The sequence below is a fragment of the Mytilus edulis genome, chromosome 1, assembly GCF_963676685.1.
Source record: "Mytilus edulis chromosome 1, xbMytEdul2.2, whole genome shotgun sequence".
Lineage (NCBI taxonomy): Eukaryota > Metazoa > Mollusca > Bivalvia > Mytilida > Mytilidae > Mytilus > Mytilus edulis.
The window spans coordinates 3,547,248-3,563,729 of NC_092344.1; the positions used below are offsets into that span (position 1 = coordinate 3,547,248).

General features: G+C 34.3%; 1 protein-coding gene across 2 annotated transcripts in view; it reads right to left on the minus strand.

Moving 5' to 3' along the window:
* Positions 1 to 16,482, minus strand: part of LOC139522011 (protein O-linked-mannose beta-1,2-N-acetylglucosaminyltransferase 1-like) — a 58,998-nt gene that overhangs the window by 12,285 nt on the left and 30,231 nt on the right. For both annotated transcript variants that reach the window (XM_071315802.1, XM_071315801.1), the window contains 2 exons: positions 4,859 to 5,020; positions 2,777 to 2,908 (listed from right to left, as the gene is read on the minus strand). In XM_071315802.1, the coding sequence (XP_071171903.1) occupies positions 2,777 to 2,908; positions 4,859 to 5,020 (294 nt within the window). The remainder of the gene's footprint in view (positions 1 to 2,776; positions 2,909 to 4,858; positions 5,021 to 16,482) is intronic.

The following is a 16,482-nucleotide window of genomic DNA, read 5'->3' on the forward strand; positions in this document are numbered from 1 at the left end:
GGGTAGGGTGACCCTAGGGACTTCCCCTACATTTCATTTTATTTGTTATATTGTCCCATACATGAATATATATGGTTTAGGGGTGGGGATCTCATTGGTTTCCAAGTTCTCAAACAGGAAGGGTAGGGTGACCCAAGGGACTCCCCCTATATTTCATTTAATTAGTTATATTGATCCATACATGAATATATATTATTTTGGTGTGGCGATCTTGACCGTTTCCAAGTTCTCAAACAGGAGGGTTGGGATGACCACAGGGACTTCCCTTATATTTCATTTGATTTGTTATATTGTCCCATACATGAGTATATATGGTTTAGGGGTAAGGATCTTGACCACTTCCAAGTTCTCAAACAGGAGGGTGAACAGTGACCTCAGGGACTCCCCCTATCTTTCATCTGATTTGTTTTATTGTCCCATACATGAATATATATGGTTTAGGGATGGGGATCTCGACCATTTTTAAATTCTAAAACAGGAGGGGTACCCCTAGCGACTCTTCCTATATTTCATTTGATTTTTCATATTGTCACAAACATGAACATTTGATTTTTCATATTGTCACAAACATGAATATATACGGTTAAGGCGTGTGGATCTCAACCGTTTCCAAGTTCTCAAACAGGAGGGGGTGCGGTAACTCCAGGGACTCCCCCTATATTTCATTTTTTATTTATTATATTGTCCTATACTTGAATATATGCAGGGGCGGATTCAGACGGGGGAGGGTTGCGGGCTTGCACCCCCCTTACATTTGCAAAGCATGGGTTGTTCTCAGCTTAATAAAGAAAATTTCGATAATTTTACCTCAATTTTTTTTTAGCCTTGCTCTGCTTGGCGAAAATTTAAGTTTGCACCCCTCCTAACCTAAAATCCTGGATCTTCCCCTCATATGGTTTAGGGGTGGGGAGCTCGACCGTTTCCAAGTTATCAAACAGGAGGGGGTAGAGTGGCACAAAGAATGCCACCAATATATCATATGATTTACTTACATTAAGATATATATAATATAGTTGCATTATTTGTGAAAATAAAGAATGAAACTTTCAGCTACTTTAATTTACTCTTCAAAACTGAGAAAAAACAAATAACCCCTCGAAATTGCAGTAATATGTTTACACTTTAAAAGCATCTCACATGCATTATCATCATTTATCATTTATAAAGAAAATTTAGACTGTGACCATGAACATGTATATTGTTAGATATATACTGTTTCCAGCTGTCACGTTGTATTGGATTTTTAAATTAAAATTTGTCAAAAAGTAATTTTGAGTTTCTGAATAAAATATTTTTCTGCTTTTTCTTTCTTTTACATATATCTTTTGGTTTACAATACTAGTGTTTATATTCATTTACCATGCGTAGATGTATTTTTTTAACCGGCTTGGATTTATTTGGTAAATAATCGTCAAACCCGGAATTACCCTTATCCGCTTCCGGAATCGAACCCGATTTTGTAAAATTTTGTCTTCACGGCCGCCATTGTTATGTGTTTACAATGTTGTTTTTGTCAATCAGATACGATTTTACTCGAATTTATACAATATTTGTCGGCGATTTTCTGTATAAACTAGCGGTTGAACAAAATGAACATCGCCGTCATGAATAATAATGATAAAAATAAGTTTTTAGCTCGTTTAATTGGAGACTTTGGTGAACATGGTGAAAAGGTTTGCAAAGTAATTTCTTATTTTCTTTCAAATGTAAGGCGACTACGTCGGGTGTAGCTATATATAGCTAGAAACCAACTATCCTAGTCGAAATTCTGCTTGCAAAAGTGGAAGGTCGCGGACCTCTGACCACCGCTAATTTGCACACCTGCCTCCAAATTGAAAAGCTACGAAAATTTCTTTTTCTAATTTGAAATTGCCGCCAACAGCATGAACAGTTGAACTTATTATATAATAGACTACTGACGTAGTTGTACTACGTATTGATGACAAACAATATTCCTACGACTTTTGTCATTTGGGTAATCTAAACTGCTTGTCTTAAGAGATTTTCGGCGATTAAATATTTCATACAATTGTTCTTCGACATCTTAGCTAAAAGCAGAAGTCATAATGAACTACACAAGGATTCTTAATAAGCACTACTTCCTATGTGTAACTTTAAAACTTTTGGATAAATCGACGATCATTTAAGGTTTTTCTGGTCATTTCTTTTTGTAATCCAAAATAAAAAGTATTAAAAAAGTGTTCAATTAGTTATATATAACATAGTAGCAAGCTAGATAATAACAATGGCAAGTATTTCAGGATTTATTAGGTAGAAAACAAATCTAGGGTGCTCGCATAATGCAGCTTAACTGCATAAAAATGTTATAATTAATTTTTGTTTTTAATCATAAAATTAAAATTTTTTACTGTATATACGTCTCCACAATATGTTGACCACAAAGCAATGCGCAGTGCAAGTGACATAAACTTAGTGTTGAAGGCGGTCACTAAAAAGTAGAAGTAGAAGAAGTACACACACTAGCTTAATTAAAACATAGAACTGAATCAGTACTCAAGATGTACCTCTGGAATTCAATTGAATTGCTGACAACAAAATTAAAAAAAAAGAAAAAATAATAATAATCGACTGCAGGAGACTTAGAATTCAGTTTCCTCCAGAAGCAAGTAATTTTTCTACCAGTTTTATCTTATCTAGATAAGGCTGTTATTCAAGCCAAGATTGACTAGCCCAGAACCACCTGTAAAATATCTAGTTAAAACAAAAACCATTGACACTGAAAACAGTATTTGACAAATAATATAAACTTTCTAACCTTATAACTCCTCTAAACTGGTTCCTTGGAGGATGATCTGGTACCCAGAATAATCCAAAGCACCGACTTATCTTCTGTAACACAGCATAATCATTCTTATCCTTCTGATGGTAAAATATTACAAAGTTGGGTCTGAAAATAAACAGTACAAAATATATAAGTGCCAATATGTCATGGACATGGATTCTAATCCAACTGAGACAAGAACAAACCACATTATATTTGTAGATCTAACATTGAAGGAATAAATTTGACATAGAGACATATATAAGACATGAGTATAATAATTAGTTGTAACATATTTTTATGTAAAAAGAAGAGGATGTCCAAATGCCTTTAAGTTTGCCAGCATTACTAGTTTTTTACTGAATGGCATGTTGAAAGTCAGTGAAGTCTGGGTTGTACTCAACACAAGATATGTGACAGGATTTTCTGTTCAATAATTCTGTAAATAACTTGTTTTTTATAAACTACTGATTTACATACTGTTAATTCTGAAATAGAATGTCAAGGTCAGGATGATGCTTCTGTGTACAAAGTTTTTTCAATTAAAGTGCTGCAGTTAATTTTTTACTTTACCTTATCATTAACAATTCTATTATTTCATATGATCTAACAGAAATTTTTATAAACTACTGATTTATATCTTTAAAAAAGAAAATAATTAGCAAATTACAAAAACGTATTATGTGAAGCATGAAACACTTTCTGGAGCATGTGATTAAAAACTGAAAACAAATGAATTAAAATGAATTTTATATATTTTTTTTAAATTTTCAATGATAATGAACTAAAGTCTAGCTCATTTGAGTTCCTTTTCATGCCATTATCATTTTATTCATCAGCATTTTAAACACTAAATCATCTGATTTCAATTAAGAAGAATATATATATGTATATATGAAATATCTAGATAATAGTCATTTTTCTTTGATCTTTCTGACATGGGCGTTTGACTGTTTTGTAAAATGATACTATACATAATAAATAATGGAATATCTCTTTAAAAAAAAAAAAAAGTACAAAAAAAAACCTTTGATACCTTTCATCAGTATGATGTAAAATAATTCTTATGGTTTTTGAAATATTTATTAATGCATGAACTTACTTTTCCCAGTTTTGAAATTTTGGTATTGTTACCTTTACTTTTCTAGGCTGTATTAAAGTTAAAGTTCAAAGGCCATATTGTCGATGAAAAGTTTGTGATCCCTAATGACACATGACCTCAGGCAGTACCTCACCATTATTCATTAACCTTAAAGTAGGTCATTATCTTGAGGCATGAGGAAAAAAGTCAATCATTCTTTGAAAAGTATATCATCCTTAATGTAACACCATGTCTGTGTATAATTCATATAATGCATCCATAGTGCTGTGATGTCTTTATGCATCAATGCATAAAGACATCACAGCACTATGGATGCATTATATGAATTATACAAGGGATATACATTTGACTTTTGTAGAACACCAGTTTAGTAAATATAAATGGATACCAGTAGTAACAAAGTTGTCTCATTGGAAATCATGTGACATCTACTTATTATTCAGCTGTTTTTCATTTTTCAAAACAGAGACACTTATTTGTCTGTTTAAAACATCCATACATTCCTTTTCAGGCATTTAGAGGAATACACTTGTGACTTGGCTAAAATGGCTTTCACTTTTGTAGAGTAGCAGTTAAGTAAATATAAATGAATAGTTGTCTCATTGGAAGTTATACCACCTTATTTTTATATTGAAATAGTTACATGTAGCTGTTTTTCATTTTTGAAAACCAAGACACTTAAAGGGGTCGGTCAACTATTATTGTAGCCAGTCAGACATTTTTACTTCACTTCTGCTCAACATGCTAAATGCAGATTTCCTACAGATCATATATAACCTTTAATGATAACTTTATGAGATTTAACATTAAATGTTCTTGTGTAAATTCTCATCTAAACACCAGTATCGAGGTTTCACTATTTATCTTGAGTATTGAGAAGAGGAGGTGGTTCACACACTAACAATGAATATTATATTGACTGGTGAATGTTGCATGAAACCATGACTAATATTGTCCACCATTTTGATTCTTACTTTGAGTCTGCCAGTATGGGTACTTTTAGTACTGGGTCTTGTATACAGTTCTGTAAATGTTCTAGTGTAAATTCTTCACTGTTTTCAATGAAACTTTGTATTAAGGCATCATATTTTTCTGAACTCAAAGCATCCATGTTTTTTAATGTCATATCGCCTTCTCTAAAAGAAAGAAATATCATAATTATATCATTACTTTCATATTAACTTTTAGAGACATTAAAAAAGAAATCCTTTAATAAGAAAAATTTCTACAAAATCTATTAGCATGTAAATAATGTTTTTCAAAATAACTTCATTGACTGTAATACATTTGACAAATATTTCTTCTTAAAGTCTAATAGATAGTGTATGAGTGCCAATGAGACAATTCTCCATCCAAGTCACAATTTATAAAAGTAAACCATTATAGAACAAAGTACGGTCTTCATGACTGTTACTGTGGCACTAACATATTCTTGTGTTATGACAGTTGAATCAAGAAAAATAACAGACAAATCAAGTTGCTTGGGAGTAGGGTACACATTGCTTTTTCATTGTATTTTGAACTTAGAATTTCAAATAGGATCTATAATTTGAACCAAACATTTATAAAATTACTACATCATTGGCTTACACTTTTGTTTTTAGAGAGGATCTAGGTTAAACCAAAAAAGCTTAACTGGACTCATAAACATTGTTATAGTATTACATGTATCACTATTGTTGGATTGCTTATCATTAAATTCTTTGTTGACAAGATTAAGTAATTTGTTAGATTTTGCTTTTCTTTTTATGTTTTTTTTTGTTTTATGCTCCTAAACCATTCAAGAATTTTACAGACTTCCAGAGAGAGATTTTTATGGCAGTGGACCAGCCCCCACCCTTTATGGAGGTAAATATATTGAAAATGCAAAGACTTTTATCATGTCAAACTCCTAACCATGCATAGCTTCCCCTCCCCCTTTCAAAATCTTGGATCCTCCTCTTATTTATATAGCATTGTTTTCAATTGCATGTCTTTTCTTGCCAAATCTGCTAACTTGAAGATATGTATTTTTTCATTACTTGAAATCACCAAAATAACTCAACATAATAAATGATAAGGTGCATTCCACTGTGTTTTACATGGTTTATTATTGTTTTTCAAAAAGAACATTTGTTTTTTTTCCTTTTTGTAACTGTCAATGACATCTGAATATGACAATTTTGAACTGTTAGTATTAAAGAAAGAAAAATCCATACATAGCATGTGCAATTTTCAAGACTAAACTTAGCAGCAGTTAATATGTTTGGGAAGTGAAATTATACAAGGTACCCTTTAATGAAAATGATACATAATGTCTTTTTTATGCATTTGAAATAAAATGTAAACTGACAGTAAAATTCCAATGATTCTAGAATAAGATGAACTACAAAATTAAGATGTCTTGTAACAGAAATTTAAAATCATTGAGAATCTATTGCGATGTAGTTAACAGCTATGATATCAAACCCTGTTTTAGTCGTTCTTAAAATGTGTGAGTATATGCACAGGATAATATGAGTAAAATCAATTCATTTAACACTATTCTGCATAAAGAGGAAAAGTAACTGAACCAATGATAGGAATAAAACATCAATTCTATTTGACAAATTCATTTAGCAAGAAAATATGTTAATCTGACAGGTGCTCCTAACCAGAGACCAATTAAAATAAATTTCTTTCTAAATTTCTGTTGAAAGCCCTAGGGACCAATATGTTGGAAGCAATATTGTTGTCAATTTGATAGGAACAAGATAATATTGATCTAATATAACTGATTGTTATTAAAGGATGGAGAGAAGTTATAAGTGTAGATTCACACTTTTCTATATAATATTAATCATTACAATCTCCAAGGAAATATCTCTATTTAACATGCAAACATTTTTTTATGTTATTCTGAAATTTTATTTCTTTTCTATTGTAGTTTCAATTTATTAAACATGTGAAAATGGCATAAAACTATTTTTTTATTGACAAAAGAAGTATTAATCTCTTGTAATATCAATATTAATTGATTTCTTAATCTTCATCATGAAATGCTGTTTTTTATATTATAACATGTATAACCGGAACAAATTAAAAAATATTGGGATTTTTTTTTATTATTGATATTTTTTTTATTATTACTATTTTTGCCACTAATATTGGTTAAAGATAATTATAATTCCAAGTAATTCTTTTCTATGAAAACGATTAAAATAAACTACTGATTTGTTTTCTATAATTGCCACTGATTATTATATCATGAATATTCATGAATATGCAAATGATATCAATTACCGGGTATCTAATTATAGTGCATATTGGTGTTTTTTTTATTACAGAATATAGCAGTAAAATAATAAGCATGTATATTAGTTGCTGCTGTGACGTTCAGTATAATGACATTGACCTAATCTTACCAATAATTACCCATAATGCATCTGCACACTTAGTAACCAGAGAAAACAGTTATGTCCCAAACTCAAATAACTATTATAAGGGTCAAGGTCAATGTAAGAGTGACATGATTTTGGTATTTGACACTTTCCATCAAATGATGCATTTGCAGATGCATTTGCAGATGCATTTGCATACAAATTCCTAGTATGTCTAGCTAAGTGCTATGATACAAAAGTTATACACCATATACAAATCAGATAATGTTGTACTAACATTGATGTCAAAGTCAAAGTCAAGGTCAGTATGTCTAGCTTAGTGCTATGATATAAAAGTTATACACCATACACAAATCAGATAATGTTGTACTAACATTAATGTCAAAGTCAAGGTCAGTATGTCTAGCTTAGTGCTATGATATAAAAGTTATACACCATACACAAATCAGATAATGTTGTACTAACATTCATGTCAAAGTCAAGGTCAGTATGTCTAGCTTAGTGCTATGATATAAAAGTTATACACCATACACAAATCAGACAATGTTGTACTAATATTAATGTCAAAAGTCAAAGTCAAGGTCAGTATGTCTAGCTTAGTGCTATGACATAAAAGTTATACACCATACACAAATCAGACAATGTTGTACTGATATTGATGTCAAAAGTCAAAGTCAAGGTCAGTATGTCTAGCTTAGTGCTATGACATAAAAGTTATACACCATATACGAATCAGATAATGTTGTACTAACATTGATGTCAAAGTCAAAGTCAAGGTCAGTATGTCTAGCTAAGTGCTATTATATAAAAGTTATACACCATACACAAATCAGACAATGTTGTACTAACATTCATGTCAAAGTCAAGGTCAGTATGTTTAGCTTAGTGCTATGACATAAAAGTTATACACCATACACAAATCAGATAATGTTGTACTAACATTGATGTCAAAAGTCAAAGTCAAGGTCAGTATGTTTAGCTTAGTGCTATGATACAAAAGTTATACACCATATACGAATCAGATAATGTTGTACTAACATTGATGTCAAAGTCAAGGTCAGTATGTCTAACTTAGTGCTATGATATAAAATTTATACACCATATACAAATCAGATAATGTTGTACTAACATTGATGTCAAAGTCAAGGTCAGTATGTCTAGCTTAGTGCTATGATATAAAAGTTATACACCATATACAAATCAGATAATGTTGTACTAACATTCATGTCAAAGTCAAGGTCAGTATGTCTAGCTTAGTGCTATTATATAAAACTTATACACCATACACAAATCAGACAATGTTGTACTAATATTGATGTCAAAAGTCAAAGTCAAGGTCAGTATGTCTAGCTTAGTGCTATGACATAAAAGTTATACACCATACACAAATCAGACAATGTTGTACTAATATTGATGTCAAAAGTCAAAGTCAAGGTCAGTATGTCTAGCTTAGTGCTATGACATAAAAGTTATACACCATACACATATTAGACAATGTTGTACTTACAGTGATGTCAAAAGTCAAAGTCAAGGTCAGTATGTCTAGCTTAGTGCTATGATATAAAAGTTATACACCATACACAAATCAGACAATGTTGTACTAATATTGATGTCAAAAGTCAAAGTCAAGGTCAGTATGTCTAGCTTAGTGCTATGACATAAAAGTTATACACCATATACAAATCAGATAATGTTGTACTAACATTAATGTCAAAGTCAAGGTCAGTATGTCTAGCTTAGTGCTATGATATAAAAGTTATACACCATTCACAAATCAGACAATGTTGTACTAATGTCAAAGTCAAGGTCAGTATGTCTAGCTTTCTGCTATGACATAAAAGTTATACACCATATACAAATCAGATAATGTTGTACCAACATTGATGTCAAAAGTCAAAGTCAGTATATCTAGCTTAGTGCTATGATACAAAAGTTATACACCATATTCAAATCAGATAATGTTGTACTAACATTGATGTCAAAGTCAAGGTCAGTATGTCTAGCTAAGTGCTTGATATAAAAGTTATACACCATATACAAATCAGATAATGTTGTACTAATATTGATGTCAAAGTCAAGGTCAGTATGTCTAGCTTAGTGCTATGATATAAAAGTTATACACCATATACAAATCAGATAATGTTGTACTAACATTCATGTCAAAGTCAAGGTCAGTATGTCTAGCTTAGTGCTATGATATAAAAGTATTAATAGTCCTATTACTTATAAAAACTGAAAACATGATAATAAACTTATACAGTTTTCTTTTGCAGTCATTGAACTATAAAAATGAGGCCAATGACAATCAACTTCTCCAAGATGCAAACTGTCCATCAGGTATGGGTTATCACTGCTGTAGGATAAATCCTCCTAAATATCTCATATTCTGCTGCATTTATAACTGTTGAAACAATAAAATCAGAATAGTCATTTAAAGGGCCACATTCAGTCCTGTCTATAAGGAATATATTTGTTTTTTTATAGTTACAGTTAATGAAGAATGACTATCATTGGAGAGCCCTTGTATAATAAATATTCTCCTTTCAATATAACTGCTTCAACAGAGGCATCAACAGAGGCATACATGTTATCAATAACTATTGCAAGTACATCTTTATATAAATAGAAAGTTCCAATATGACTGTATGAGTGAGGCAGTACTACAGAGATAGCCTAATATTCTGTATGTTACTGACAGTATTGAATGCTGAGGTAGAAACTTTGGAGACTGAGCCTAATATTCTGTATGTAGCTGACAGTATTGGATGCTGAGGTAGAACTATGGAGACTGAGCCTAATATTCTGTATGTTACTGACAGTGTTGAATGCTGAGGTAGAATTATGGAGACTGAGCCTAATATTCTGTATGTTACTGACAGTATTGAATGCTGAGGTAGAATTATGGAGACTGAGCCTAATATTCTGTATGTTACTGACAGTATTGAATGCTGAGGTAGAATTATGGAGACTGAGCCTAATATTCTGTATGTTACTGACAGTATTGAATGCTGAGGTAGAACTATGGAGACTGAGCCTAATATTCTGTATGTTACTGACAGTATTGAATGCTGAGGTAGAACTATGGAGACTGAGCCTAATATTCTGTATGTTACTGACAGTATTGAATGCTGAGGTAGAATTATGGAGACTGAGCCTAATATTCTGTATGTTACTGACAGTATTGAATGCTGAGGTAGAACTATGGAGACTGAGCCTAATATTCTGTATGTAGCTGACAGTATTGGATGCTGAGGTAAAACTATGGAGCCTGAGCCTAATATTCTGTATGTTACTGACAGTGTTGGATGCTGAGGTAGAACTATGGAGACTGAGCCTAATATTCTGTATGTTACTGACAGTGTTGGATGCTGAGGTAGAACTATGGAGACTGAGCCTAATATTTTGTATGTAGCTGACAGTGTTGAATGCTGAGGTAGAACTGTGGAGACTGAGCCTTTTATTCTGTATGTAACTGACAGTGTTGAATACTAAGGTAGAACTATGGAAACTGAGCCTAATATTCTGTATGTTACTGACAGTGTTGGATGCTGAGGTAGAACTATGGAACTGAGCCTAATATTTTGTATGTAGCTGACAGTGTTGAATGCTGAGGTAGAACTGTGGAGACTGAGCCTTTTATTCTGTATGTAACTGACAGTGTTGAATACTGAGGTAGAACTATGGAGACTGAGCCTAATATTCTGTATGTAGCTGACAGTATTGAATGCTGAGGTAGAACTTTGGAGACTGAGCCTAATATTCTGTATGTTACTGACAGTGTTGGATGCTGAGGTAGAACTATGGAGACTGAGCCTAATATTCTGTATGTTACTGACAGTGTTGGATGCTGAGGTAGAACTATGGAGACTGAGCCTACTATTTTGTATGTAGCTGACAGTGTTGAATGCTGAGGTAGAACTGTGGAGACTGAGCCTTTTATTCTGTATGTAACTGACAGTGTTGAATACTGAGGTAGAACTATGGAGACTGAGCCTAATATTCTGTATGTTACTGACAGTATTGAATGCTGAGGTAGAACTATGGAGACTGAGCCTAATATTCTGTATGTAGCTGACAGTGTTGGATGCTGAGGTAGAACTATGGAGAATGAGCCTAATATTTTGTATGTAGCTGACAGTGTTGAATGCTGAGGTAGAACTGTGGAGACTGAGCCTTTTATTCTGTATGTAACTGACCGTGTTGAATACTGAGGTAGAACTATAGAGACTGAGCCTAATATTCTGTATGTTACTGACAGTGTTGGATGCTGAGGAAGAACTATGGAGACTGAGCCTAATATTTTGTATGTAGCTGACAGTGTTGAATGCTGAGGTAGAACTGTGGAGACTGAGCCTTTTATTCTGTATGTAACTGACAGTGTTGAATACTGAGGTAGAACTATGGAGACTGAGCCTAATATTCTGTATGTAGCTGACAGTATTGAATGCTGAGGTAGAACTTTGGAGACTGAGCCTAATATTCTGTATGTTACTGACAGTGTTGGATGCTGAGGTAGAACTATGGAGACTGAGCCTAATGTTTTGTATGTAGCTGACAGTCTTGAATGCTGAGGTAGAACTGTGGAGACTGAGCCTTTTATTCTGTATGTAACTGACAGTGTTGAATACTGAGGTAGAACTATGGAGACTGAGCCTAATATTCTGTATGTAGCTGACAGTGTTGGATGCTGAGGTAGAACAATGGAGACTGATCCTAATATTCTATATGTTACTGACAGTGTTGGATGCTAAGGTAGTACTACGGAGACTGAGCCTTATATTCTGTATGTTACTGACAGCATTGAATGCTAAGGTAGAACTATGGAGCCTGAGCCTAATATTCTATATGTTACTGACAGTATTGGATGCTGAGGTAGAACTATGGAGAATGAGCCTAATATTCTGTATGTTACTGACAGTGTTGGATGCTGAGGTAGAACTATGGAGAATGAGCCTAATATTCTGTATGTTACTGACAGTGGTGGATGCTGAGGTAGAACTATGGAGAATGAGCCTAATATTCTGTATGTTACTGACAGTGGTGGATGCTGAGGTAGAACTATGGAGAATGAGCCTAATATTCTGTATGTTACTGACAGTGTTGGATGCTGAGGTAGAACTATGGAGAATGAGCCTAATATTCTGTATGTTACTGACAGTGGTGGATGCTGAGGTAGAACTATGGAGACTGTGCCTAATATTCTGTATGTTACTGACAGTATTGAATGCTGAGGTAGAACTATGGAGAATGAGCCTAATATTCTGTATGTAGCTGACAGTGTTGAATGCTGAGGTAGAACTGTGGAGACTGAGCCTTTTATTCTGTATGTAACTGACCGTGTTGAATACTGAGGTAGAACTATGGAGAATGAGCCTAATATTCTGTATGTTACTGACAGTGTTGAATGCTGAGGTAGAACTATGGAGCCTGAGCCTAATATTCTGTATGTAACTGACAGTATTGAATGCTGAGGTAGAACTATGGAGACTGAGCCTAATATTCTGTATGTTACTGACAGTGTTGGATGCTGAGGTAGAACTATGGAGACTGTGCCTAATATTCTGTATGTAGCTGACAGTGTTGGATGCTGAGGTAGAACTATGGAGACTGAGCCTAATATTCTGTATGTTACTGACAGTGTTGAATGCTGAGGTAGAATTATGGAGACTGAGCCTAATATTCTGTATGTAGCTGACAGTGTTGGATGCTGAGGTAGAACTATGGAGACTGAGCCTAATATTCTGTATGTTACTGACAGTGTTGAATGCTGAGGTAGAACTATGGAGAATGAGCCTAATATTCTGTATGTTACTGACAGTGTTGGATGCTGAGGTAGAACTATGGAGACTGAGCCTAATATTCTGTATGTTACTGACAGTGTTGGATGCTGAGGTAGAACTAATCAACTATGGAGACTGAGCCTAATATTTTGTATGTTACTGACAGTGTTGGATGCTGAGGTAGAACTATGGAGCCTGAGCCTAATATTCTGTATGTTACTGACAGTGTTGGATGCTGAGGTAGAACTATGGAGACTGAGCCTAATATTCTGTATGTTACTGACAGTGTTGGATGCTGAGGTAGAACTATGGAGACTGAGCCTAATATTCTGTATGTTACTGACAGTATTGTATGCTGAGGTAGAACTATGGAGCCTGAGCCTAATATTCTGTATGTTACTGACAGTATTGTATGCTGAGGTAGAACTATGGAGACTGAGCCTAATATTCTGTATGTAACTGACAGTGTTGGATGCTGAGGTAGAACTATGGAGACTGAGCCTAATATTCTGTATGTTACTGACAGTGTTGAATGCTGAGGTAGAACTATAGAGACTGAGCCTAATATTCTGTATGTTACTGACAGTGTTGGATGCTGAGGTAGAACTATGGAGACTGAGCCTAATATTTTGTATGTAGCTGACAGTGTTGAATGCTGAGGTAGAACTGTGGAGACTGAGCCTAATATTCTGTATGTAACTGACAGTGTTGAATACTGAGGTAGAACTATGGAGACTGAGCCTAATATTCTGTATGTTACTGACAGTGTTGGATGCTGAGGTAGAACTATGGAGACTGAGCCTAATATTCTGTATGTAACTGACAGTGTTGGATGCTGAAGTAGAACTATGGAGACTGAGCCTAATATTCTGTATGTTACTGACAGTGTTGGATGCTGAGGTAGAACAATGGAGACTGATCCTAATATTCTATATGTTACTGACAGTATTGGATGCTGAGGTAGAACTGGAGACTGAGCCTAATATTCTGTATGTAGCTGACAGTGTTGGATGCTGAGGTAGAACTATGGAGAATGAGCCTAATATTCTGTATGTTACTGACAGTGTTGAATGCTGAGGTAGAACTATGGAGCCTGAGCCTAATATTCTGTATGTTACTGACAGTGTTGGATGCTGAGGTAGAACAATGGAGACTGAGCCTAATATTCTGTATGTAACTGACAGTATTGAATGCTGAGGTAGAACTATGGAGAATGAGCCTTATATTCTGTATGTTACTGACAGTGTTGAATGCTGAGGTAGAACTATGGAGACTGAACCTAATATTCTGTATGTTACTGACAGTGTTGGATGCTGAGGTAGAACTATAGAGACTGAGCCTAATATTCTGTATGTAACTGACAGTGTTGGATGCTGAGGTAGAACTATGGAGACTGAGCCTAATATTCTGTATGTTACTGACAGTGTTGGATGCTGAGGTAGAACTATGGAGACTGATCCTAATATTCTATATGTTACTGACAGTATTGGATGCTGAGGTAGAACTATGGAGACTGAGCCTAATATTCTGTATGTAGCTGACAGTATTGTATGCTGAGGTAGAACTATGGAGACTGAGCCTAATATTCTGTATGTTACTGACAGTGTTGGATGCTGAGGTAGAACTGTGGAGACTGAGCCTAATATTTTGTATGTAGCTGACAGTGTTGGATGCTGAGGTAGAACTATGGAGAATGAACCTAATATTCTGTATGTTACTGACAGTGTTGAATGCTGAGGTAGAACTATGGAGCCTGAGCCTAATATTCTGTATGTTACTGACAGTGTTGGATGCTGAGGTAGAACTATGGAGAATGAGCCTAATATTCTGTATGTAACTGACAGTGTTGGATGCTGAGGTAGAACTATGGAGACTGAGCCTAATATTCTGTATGTTACTGACAGTATTGAATGCTGAGGTAGAACTATGGAGAATGAGCCTAATATTCTGTATGTTACTGACAGTATTGGATGCTGAGGTAGAACTATGGAGACTGAGCCTAATATTCTGTATGTAGCTGACAGTGTTGGATGCTGAGGTAGAACTATGGAGAATGAGCCTAATATTCTGTATGTTACTGACAGTGTTGAATGCTGAGGTAGAACTATGGAGCCTGAGCCTAATATTCTGTATGTTACTGACAGTGTTGGATGCTGAGGTAGAACTATGGAGACTGAGCCTAATATTCTGTATGTAACTGACAGTGTTGGATGCTGAGGTAGAACTATGGAGCCTGAGCCTAATATTCTGTATGTTACTGACAGTATTGAATGCTGAGGTAGAACTATGGAGAATGAGCCTAATATTCTGTATGTTACTGACAGTATTGAATGCTGAGGTAGAACTATGGAGAATGAGCCTAATATTCTGTATGTTACTGACAGTGTTGAATGCTGAGGTAGAACTATGGAGACTGAGCCTAATATTCTGTTTGTTACTGACAGTGTTGGATGCTGAGGTAGAACTATTGAGACTGAGCTTAATATTCTGTATGTTACTGACAGTGTCGGATGCTGATGTAACTGTATATTATACCCTATAGCCTATATAGCTTATCAAAAAGAACCTCTTCATATTTATATCTATTTAGAACTCAACATGTCACTAATGTCACTGCTAGTTTAAACATATTTTATTGTTCAACTAGAGGCTCTTGAGCCTGTGTCGCTCACCTTGGTTTTTGTGCATATCATCAACTGTTAAATTTGTCTCAGTAGTTTCAGAGGAAAGATTTTAGTATAAAGATTACAAAAATTTATGAAAAATTGACTATAAAGGGCAATAATTGGGTCATGCTGACTTTTTTGTGGACCTTACTATGCTGAACATTATCGCTGTTAACAGTTTATCTCTATCTATAACAATATTTAAGATAATAACCAAAGAATGGCAAAATTTCATTAAAATTACCAATTCAGGGGCAGCAACTCAAAAACAGGTTGTCTGATTCATCTGACAATTTCAGGGCAGATAGATCTTGACCTGAAAAACAATTTTACCCTGTCAGATTTGCTCTAAATGCTTTGGTTTCAGAGATATAAACCAAAATCTAAATTTTACCCCTATGTTCTATTTTTAGCCATGGCGGCCATCTTGGTTGGTTGGCCGGGTCACCGGACACATTTTTAAACTAGAGAAAAGAGCTATAAAGGACAAATGGATTAGACACAAGTTTTTTAACTTAGTAATGTCTTCTCCAATGTCACTGCTGCAAAGATCATGGATTCATAACTACATGCAATTGTGACGAGTAAACGCTGGTGAAACTGTACATAGACCTAACATTCCAGGGACGATTCTTAAAGACACCTTTAACTCATCTGTTCATTAAGTTTAAATAACGAAGACAAGAAAATTAACAAAACATCCTGTCTTCCTTCTAACAATACTTATCATGATCAAAGGGGAGACAAAAAATATTCCACATAATTCAGTGGTTGTAATATGCTTTATACTGAA